The 10,031-nt window shown below is 35.9% G+C and overlaps 2 protein-coding genes across 2 annotated transcripts in view; both read right to left on the bottom strand.

Moving 5' to 3' along the window:
* LOC136800311 (ras-related protein Rab-6B-like) overlaps positions 1–10,031 on the bottom strand; it is a 197,105-nt gene that overhangs the window by 90,858 nt on the left and 96,216 nt on the right. The gene's annotated exons all lie outside the window — the stretch shown is intronic.
* Positions 1,315–8,562, bottom strand: LOC136800120 (uncharacterized). Its single transcript, XM_067056731.1, has 3 exons — positions 8,369–8,562; positions 8,003–8,336; positions 1,315–2,092 (listed from the first exon to the last, which is right to left on the bottom strand). The coding sequence occupies exons 1-3, from the start codon at positions 8,560–8,562 to the stop codon at positions 1,391–1,393; spliced, it is 1,230 nt and encodes a 409-aa protein (XP_066912832.1). The 3' UTR covers positions 1,315–1,390.

The raw sequence follows: 10,031 nt of genomic DNA, 5'->3' as shown, positions 1-10,031 counted from the left end.
TGAATTATTACTAATTCGATGCAAAATATTTTATGTCTAAAAAAATAAAAATCCTGTTTTCGTTTTATGTACCTTAAGGGAAGAAGTTTTGGCGGGAATTTAATTTGGCGGATGACGGATGACGGATTTTTAAATCCGAAATCACTATCCTGGCTAGGTGAACACATTGATATCGGGAGTATATTGTGAAAAAGGGACATAAAAAGAGAAAAAAATTAATTTGGCTGGAATATGTTCACCCTTACCAATGTCCTTTTAATAATCCTTTCATCATAATCGATCAAATGGAAAAATCTTATAATCCTGCATAGATCTAAAAGCAATACAAGGTTCGATAAAATATTTCCAAGGAGAATTGAAAAATGAAGAATTTTTCTACTGGTTCAAAACCTTTTAAATATTTGACCCTTGCAGATTTCAAACCTGTGATCAGATTTTTCGTTTCTTTTTAAGATAAAAAGTTACAACTCTTTAAATAGTTTTATAACAGCCCTAAATGATCAAAACCTAGCCAAAATAGACCTGCTTCACAGCACGGATGCCATTGATGTTGTTCCATACAATCTAAAACATACTTAGATAGGCCATCACAAATGAACGTTTTTATTTAGTATCAGCTCTTAATGTGATTTTCAGCCTTGCCCTTCATCACTGAGGCAGATATCAACCCTTCGAGCATCTTCCTATTTTTCAATACGGAAGGCATCTTGGGAGACCCCCTTAAGATCTCAAGAAAGATTGACAACTGCTATGACCTTGAAGTTTTGACCGATGGTAGATATCGATCGAAAAGATTTGTAAATTTTTGGTTCGGCCACCTGTCTTGTTGGTATTTTCCAAATCAGAATGTAAACTTGACCACAATCATGTATTGGCTGATTGATTTTTTCGATTTGACTGAAATATCTTAGACAGTGTTTGAAAATTCAATTTAGTCAAATGAGGGGTTGGTATTTTACAGACCGGTCCGTAATTTACCCAAAATACTTATTTAAGCATAACCACTAGTCCGGTTTTGCTGAAATTTTGGCTAAAAGCTTATATCAAGTCCAAGCAGACTACACTGTATACTAAATCCATCAAACTTTTGGTATAGTCTAGTTTCTTGTCGGTAAACATACAAAATTTCTAAATTCAATACCATACCAAGTACATCGTACGTTAGATAGACTTTGGTAAAGATTATTATCCATATTTTCAAATCATCAAGAATTTTTTTCGAATAAACCAGTGACCAAACCTAACTTTTTAAGTAATTCATAAAAGAAAACGAAACTGATTTGTTTTGATACAAAAAATGACGCGTATTTTTCCTTAGTTACAGAAGTTTAAAAAATTTAAGAACAATGAAAATTGATTAAAATTTCGTTTAGATTTCTTAGGAAAATCTTTACGCTTGACAAAGAACTTGCAAATATGGTCTGAGTTTGGTGTTCGGATGATGTCGGTCATTAAAGCGTAATCCACGACCATAAATATTTTCTCGCACCACTTTCAACAAGAGCCCATAATTATGAGCACCCTCGGCCCACGACTTGACAGCGCCAGTAACATCAAACCCTTTGAAATCGTAATCTCGCTCACGACTGTAGATGGTTGTTGGGTTGCATTCAGGTTGTGCTTCGGCGTCCACTCCCAATTTCAAGTAAGGTGCTGCCCAGTTATTTCCATTAGATGCACGGTAGGCCGTAGCTTGATTTTCAGCCCAATATTTCTTGACACGGTGGATGTGGATTGTGTAATCGAGCCACGGTTGTGTGGAGACGGGTTGAATTGACCAGCGGTGAGCTGCTACAAAATGGAGTTGCATTCTTGCCCAAATAATTTTATCAGCGGGACAATCTTTTGGCAGATCCTCGAATTGAATCAAGGTGCGTTTCAAAGGGAAATGTCGGAGATTGCCAACAATGAGTTGATTAATCCATTGCCGATCTTTATTGCTATGTCCTTCTAACCAAACATCTTTGCGTGCTTCTAAAATGTAATGATTTCCATATCCTTCATCTCTGGTCTTTGTTACACAATGTATTTGACCCAAAATGGCCAACAACAATGCAATCTTCAACATTATGATTTGAAGTTGAACTTCTCGCTGAAATTGAAAACATACCAAACTTAAATTTATTTTAAAACATAACGCGTTTTTCTTTATTTACTCATCTTCTTAACTTCATGGATATCTACGTGTTTAATGCCTTTAATAATAAGAGCCCTGAGTCTAAATTAACTCATTAACCAACCAAAAGAGCCACTTTTTTATCGAGAAATAATCGCCTCTTTACAAACCCGGTTGGATCGTGCAGATCTTAAAAATGACCTAAATTTTCATCCTTATTGAATTTTTTGTAAGCAAAAAATTTACATTCACACTAAAAACCTCAATCAAGGCATAAATGAACGAACTATTCTTTTAAAGATTCTCACTACGAAGGTTTGGTTTGAAACTATGATAAAGATTTAAAGGTCTTACCTTTTGCTGCAATAATTCTCAGTGTTTGCTTGCTGTCTTGAGAAGATCTTCGATTGATGCTCAGATCAAACTGTGATGGTTCCTTACCCATCCAACACCCCTATTTATATCCAAATAATTTCCTCTTAATTTACTTTCAAGAGTGATTAACATAATGAGGTAAACATCGTAAAAACTTATCATTCCACGTGCTTGTGGTTTTCAACATTTCCAAAATGAGGTAAGTTTCCATCATGGCAGCTGATGGCAATTACGGTAGCCATCTGGGTTTTATTATTTTGATTGTTGTTAAGATTTCACACAAGTGCAGGATGTAAGGATTTGAGAATCTCTGGTTCATGTGAGGACCTAACCTCTACCGAGAGTACAGGTTGATTCAGATATCTCTAAAAACTTTTCGTCTACTCAAGGTAAAGAATATCTGAGCCCTGACTTTTTAGATAGATCAAATCTTTGAAAAAAGACCATTAAAGAAACAAAATTTGTGAACAAGCACCTAAGAGATTTTTGTAAAAATTTCCTACTCTTTTTCGTTTTTGGATCCTTGGAGGAACAGAGAGACAGGGATGTAACTGAGTGTCATTGAACTGAAGTGAACGTATCCTACCAACTCAAAGTTATCAACATTAATTGAAAAGCTCTAAATCCCATACATACTTAAAATTCCATTTTGTCAAAATAATCTGTATCAGAAACAAAAAAGAGTGACTAAAATTTCTGTCTGGTTGACTTTAAAAGTCAATCGTTTAGTTAAATGAGAAAAGAGAAATTACTTGTGAAGCACACGTTAGAAAATAATTTGGGGTTGATTCACACTCTAATCGCTTTTTTAAACATTAAACTTTTAATGACTTTTTAAATAGTAGTATATAATCTATATAAAGAGGGCGTTTACAAAAACCAACACCCCTCCCCCAAAAAAAATCAATCAAGACCCATATACAAGACTTTTATTCTTTGTTAGGTGCAGCTTTCGATCTGGTTAGCAAAGAAGAAGCTAAAATCCCCCAAAAAAGTAATAATTTCGCTAGTCTATAATTTCTCTTCACGTGGCTAATAATTAAAAAGTTTCGCTGCCAAAAGTTTCAATTTTATCAATTCCTTTAAGCACGCTACGTTAAGAGGAAACGTGGTTTAAGGATAATAAAAGCGCTACAAGGAAGTCACTTCCCATATAAATAAGTCCTATAGCTCGGCTATGAACACTCGTACGCGGCCTACCGTAAGTGCAGCTTAAGGGTACGTTTTTTAGACTCCCAAAGTGAAGAAGCGTAAGGGTTGAAATGACTGAAAGTGCTCAACATCCAACCATATTTAAACTTAAATTGGACAAGATTTTTCAGCAAAATACACTTTAACCGGGTTTGGGTTTTTGTACGCACATATGGTTTTCTAAATCGACTGCCCACCCCTCCCTGGGTTCTCGAGTCATTCACAAATCCCAACCAAGACCTATTTGGCTCAAAACCCATAATCAAGTTTGTCCATGTTCTCCAACAGATTAAGGAGCAAAAACAATTCGAAGCAAACGAGGCTTTTAGAAGGGGTCTACCAAGACTAACATTTATCCAGGGATGTGAAGCAAAACTATTTGTGATATTAACTACCAGCTTCATATCATACACTCCTGTCTCACAGTCCCGGTGAAACTTTTTCCAACAGTTTTTCCATAGGAGCTGGGGTCCCAGCAGGTCTGTGACACAGGGGTGTCTTCATAAAAGAGTGTAGCATAAAGTAATGATTCAGGCTCGGTGAATCTAATCCAGTGATAATCTAAATAGAATCTGTTGTTGAGACATGGGTAGTATTATCTTTATAAGCAGCTGTTCTTGGGATGATTTACAATGAGAGAAATTGTTCAGGGGTATTCGATTGTCCGAGGAAAAAGTAATTTTTGATTTCAGATTGCAGATTTTTAGTTCTGTTTATTGTGAGGGATTTAATCACTAGTTTTGACGGCTGATGTACTGATGTTTGATACTGTTATCAGTTGCAAGATAGCTATGATGACCAAAACACAGTAGTAGTCTTGTAGGGAAAAGTTTTTTTATTAAGTTTTAAGAAATACCGTCCGTGCGACTGTTTAGCGTTTATTCATTCACTGTGATATTCACGATAGCTAACAAAAGTTTTTTATAAATGCGTCAACCAATCGAATAGACGGAATAATTCCAAGCCTCGTCAAATATATGACCCTAGAGTTAAAAAAACAAATTCAGAAAAATACCTAATTTTTCCTACAATTTCTTTTTTTAATCACAAATAAGACGACTTGAAGTCGAAAATTTCGCCAAATATTTGCAAAAAGTATGCTAAAATGCTGGCTCTGAAAAAGCTGTTAAGAAAATTAGGAGGTGGATTAGAAAAAAAGGTTTAGGTCGAGTCATGAGAAATGATTCGGACACGGTCATTTTTTATGATGAATAAGCCAGGCTAAGCTATATAAAATCTGCTGCAACCAGTAGTCCCCTGCAATCATGGACAAAAGGTTGTAGACAAATGAAATTTCAGTGAAAAATGATGAGAAATAGCAGCAAAATGACTCTTCAATGTGTTTGAAAGGGGATGTAAGTTAAGAAAAACACTTTTGAAGTCGTTGCATTACTTTTGAATTGCTTTTGAGGGAACCACAAGCAAAAAATCAGCGTTTTGATACTGGTGTAAGCCAGTTAATCAAGCCCTTGAGGTTAGACTGAAGCGGTTAGGCTGAAGTGGTTAGACTGAATCGGTTAGACTGAAGTGGTTAGACTGAAGTGGTTAGACTAAAGTGGGTGACTTTCAAAGACTTTGAATGGGTTTGGAAAGCACCCAGAACCTCTTGGGAACTTGTTTTTAATCGATATTGAAGTATTTTGCAAATATTGCAGAAGTCTACAAACCTTTTGTCCATGATTGTGTCTACCTTGTAAGAACTAATTACCTAAAAGTATATCCCCAGCTATCAAAAACTATCGATTTGATTTTTTTTTTTTTTTTTTTTATTAAAATTATTATTAATTGTCTTTCAGGCTCTTCCATATTTTACAATGGCTATTCGTCCTATGTAAAAATAATCATATTTAAATAAAAAGATAATTATATTCTATGAAAAAAATATGCTGTAGAAACAAAACACACAAAAAAAACAACTCAAGAATACTGACAGAGCTCACAAAATTGATTTTTATAAAATATATGCTTATAAGAAAAATAAATATGCTCAAATTGTGCGTCACCCCTTGTTTACTTTGTAAGAACTAATTACCGAAAGGTATATCACCGTGTTTCAAGAGTTATTGATTAGATTCTTATAAGGTAGATGCCTATATGATAAAATAAACTGTTCCCGCATTTTATGCCATCCTTTGTTTACTCTGTATGAAACAATATCCGAAAGGTATTACAGGGTGTCCCTAATTAAAGTATCGAGTTTGAACATGCGATTGAGTAGAAAAGTTTGTGTGTGTTATCGCTAAAATATAAGAACGTTCTCCATCACACAGGCTTATATCAAAAGGTAGTTACAACGTATAAATTAATCGTAATGACAAAGAAAAAAGAGGGAGAGCTTAAAATACAATTTTGTGAACGCACATAAAACTTTCTACTCAATCGCATGTTCAAACTCGATACTTTAATTAGGGACACCCTGTATATTGTCCCAATCATTTGACTACGCTTCTCAACCAAATGCTCTTTATTTTATACGCATAATAACCACTCCCGGGGGGGGGGGGGTACTTAGGCAAAATAGGTGCTGGGTATGTGTGGACGGTAAGGGTCGGGTTTTTCACCTTTCAAAGTCTCTCTAAGGGTTACAAAAATCAGCAAATTTCAAAGTAGTCTCTCTAAGGGTGGGAAAAATCACGATTTTTAGAAAAAAATTTATGATTTTGAGAGAAAAAATTACAAAAAAGTCTCACTAAGGGTAGGAAATTTTTGAAAATCAGAGAACATTTTTCGAAAAAGTCTCTCTAAGGGTCGGTTTTCGGAGGTCCCCAACCCTAGTACCCCCCCCCCCGGGTAACCACTCTCTGTTTTTCATTTACGCATGTCAAGTAGAACATTCATAAGAAAAATAATAAAAGAATAAAGTGTTTGTTTAAATTACAATGAAGATGAGCAAATAATATTAATGATATTTGAATTGTTTCAAAATTGTACGTCTTATATTTATTATTTTTCTTGACCGAGGAAAGGTAGAAAAACAAATTAAATTTAGTGAGTTCATCCACCGTATCGAGTACTTTCGTTTTCTAATTTTTTTTCCGAGGACACCGCCTCGAAAGGCTATCGTAATACTTTCGCTAGGCGAAATTAACTAGGTCACAGTGTGGATCTAAACCACACTGAAACGACCGCCTTCCATCACGCATCACGCTCGTAAAAGAGTGCGCGCACATTATTAACGCCTACATGTCATCTCCAGTACATTTTAGATTATTCATTGAAAACAGATTACAATATAGTCATTTTTCATGTCTCGATTATTCAATTCCGAATAAAAGACATTTAGCGGAAAAAAAGAGAAACACCTGGGTAATCTAGTTAAAAAAACCGAAAGTAAATGGCAGTCAAAGTAATGAGCCAAGGCAAAACGAGATTAGCGTACCACTACTAGGTCACAGTGTAACACACTGAGGCGACCGCGGTTAAATCTTATGAAATTTATGAATTTGTACAGTCGGGTCGAAAGACTATGGAGTATATTGTACTTTTTCCTTTAAAACTGTTTTATCTCCGTAATACTTTGCAAATACAGAAATCTAAGGAAGATAATTACTTTTTCCGAGCGAGTGTTATTCAGAGACTTCAAAGATAGAGAAACGAGATTGTTGATTTCGTCAGCTTTCCATGACTTTAGAGAACGGATTACCGCGCGCAAAGATGCGAGATTTTTCACCATACAAACGTCTCTGAATACACCGCTCCGCGGTCGATGAAAGAAACCGCCTCCGGCGGTCGATAAATCAATACTTTTGCCCAGCTTTTATGATTTTATGAGGTGAAAAAACTTTTTAATGATTTAGAAATTCCAAAGACATATTTCGCGAAAATGACTGAAAAACGCGAAAGTTAATGCCCGCGAAAGTTAATGCCCCTAAAGTAACTACAATTTTTACAATCTTTTTACTTTTTTCGGGGGATTTCGCATAAAACCACCGCGGTTTCCGGTTAAATCCCCTCAATTCCCCTTAATCGAGGAAATAAAATATTCTTTGATCCATTTTTTGAGGACTCAATTCGCGAAAAAAAAATTCCCTTGATAAGTAAAAGTTGAAATTTGAAATTTTTCACGATCAAAGTTTATCGCGATGGCAAAAAGTAACGAAGAAAAGTTTGTAATCTAACCTCTGTATGTTTTCGCTACTTGTTCCAATCATACTTTGGTGCAGTTTGTTTACTCCTTCCAAATCTACGTCAAGAATATCAAAGTCATTTAACCTACTGATCGACAAAGATTTCTGTGGTTCATATTGTATTTGTGGCTTTAAAAAGGGGGGGGTTGGTATTTGCAGGTAACCTGGCACCAAGCGAGGGATTGGTCCCGACAAGTGGGTTTGTTTGTGATGGTTTAGTTGAAAGTGCAGCTACACCAGATATATCACTGCCGTCAGTTTGAGGATATAGTTGTTGTTGTTGTTGTGGAGGTTTTTCATTACCAACACCGACAACACTTCCCGGAATTATATCGCTCACAGGTGATCCAATGCTATCTCCTGGTGAAGCAGATTGCAATTCAGGCTGTGGTTGCTGCGGATGTGGTTGTGGTTGTGGTTGTGGTTGCTGTGCTTGTAGTTGTGATTGTAAAAGCTTGCCAGCTGGAGAAGCATTGTCTGAGATCTCTACTTGAGCGGGACTAGCAAGAACTTGATTGCTTTCAGGCCTGATGTTCAAAGCATTTCCCACCAAACTAACCGATTCAATAAAAGGTTCTTTGTGTAGAATATGGTTCCAAGAAGACTTCCTTGACCGAGGTCTGGCAAACTAACACCTTGATGTGAGCCACCTCCTGGCTGAGCTGGATCCACCAACCCAGTTTCAATAACGTGGTTGTAGCTGTGCCAGGGTGTAGCAAGAATGGCTTTTTGTACAGTGGTTGAATGAGACATTGGAATTATCGAAACAGAACATTAAAATATTGTATAGATCTCTTCCGAATGTTATTTGAAAAAAAACACGAGATTTTAGAATTGTTTAGGTTTTTGATGACGTCATCACCTAATGGTAGCCATTTTGAAATTTTTTTTTGTGTCAATAGACTTGTATTATGCCAAGTAATGCCAAGTAACATCCCAAACATATTTCTGAACGCCATTGTGTGTAGAAATAACATTTATTTTTATTTTTATTCATAGAATTATATTTCACAGGTCTATCGACCTCTACGAAATAATTTTAGATTTATAAATTGTCTAATTCTTCATCTGTCGTCCAGTCGTCAGAAGATATGGACAGAAGAGAAGACGTTGTTTTGGTCTTTGTCCTAGGTTTTCGAACTAGGCGAAGGTTTGTTCTAGGGCTTCCTCTTACATGCCAAACGAAATCATCATTTTTTAAATTCATTTTATTCGCCTTTTGGCACATATCTTTAATAATTTTTCTTTCGTTGATGGTGAAGTCGTCTGTGATGCTAAAGCCACCAATTTCATTGAATCGTTTCAGCTTATGCAGATTTTGCATTATCCGTTCTTTTTCCTCTATACTTTTTAAGATCAACTTGATTGGACGCCAATGTAGCCCTTTTCGGCTTTGTCCAATGCGATGATGGTGGGACGGTTTGATATCTTGGACGCCAATGTTACCTAGTATACCTTCAATATCTATTTTGTCTTGTTCCTGTTGTTCCTCTTTGTTGTCTACCTCTAATTCCACCATTCCATGTATAATAATATTTCGTTTTCTTGATTCGATGTTCTTTCTTCATTCTTGTTTTCTTGTTGGTGTTTCTCTCACTGCTGATTTGAAATTATCCTTGTGTTTCTTAGTTATTTCAGCGTATGTTTTTTCTGATGTTTTTTCTATGTAATTCGTCGTTTGCTTTATTTCTTCTTTGATAATCTGCTTGGTTTTTATTTCAAAGTCAGCCATCTTATTGGTTAAGATGTTTTCGATATCGTTCTTAAGGCTGCGGTTCTTGGCTAGCTACTGGTTTTTGAGCTTTTTAATGACGTCGTCCTTCTTCACAATCTCCCTCTGCATCATATGATACGAGTTCTCACCTATTTTACTCATTAGAGATCGTGTTATCCGCACGCAATTCTGACATAGATATTGTTCGTTATAAGTGTTGGCAAAAATTTGCAGCTGATAAAGCGGTAATTGTGTGCACTCGTAGTGTACCATGCGGTGGCATTTTCGGCATTTTAGACGGTTTTGGTCATCATCATCTGAGCAGGAGGTGGGAGTGCATGTTTGGTTTTGTTTAGCTTCTTCAAATGGTTGTTTTTCTTGCTTTTTGTCGGTTTTTTCGTTCATGTTTTTGATTTTGCTAAATTTCAACCATTTTTGAAGAACTACACAAAATGGTTTTTTGACATTTATTACTATTTAATCCAAAATTCTACTCCAAAGTTAGCTA

This window comes from Clytia hemisphaerica, unplaced genomic scaffold (genome assembly GCF_902728285.1).
Source record: "Clytia hemisphaerica strain Z4C2 unplaced genomic scaffold, Clytia hemisphaerica genome assembly, whole genome shotgun sequence".
Lineage (NCBI taxonomy): Eukaryota > Metazoa > Cnidaria > Hydrozoa > Leptothecata > Clytiidae > Clytia > Clytia hemisphaerica.
This window is presented reverse-complemented; position numbering and strand designations above follow the sequence as displayed.

Coding starts and splice junctions, on each gene's coding strand:
- LOC136800120 (XM_067056731.1), bottom strand. CDS start 8,562: ATGTCTCATTCAACCACTGTACAAAAAGCCATTCTTGCTACACCCTGG. Junction 8,337..8,368: donor AAGAACCTTTTATTGAATCG/GTTAGTTTGGTG, acceptor TTTGAACATCAG/GCCTGAAAGCAATCAAGTTC. Junction 2,093..8,002: donor CATCACAAACAAACCCACTT/GTCGGGACCAAT, acceptor TTTCAATTTCAG/CGAGAAGTTCAACTTCAAAT.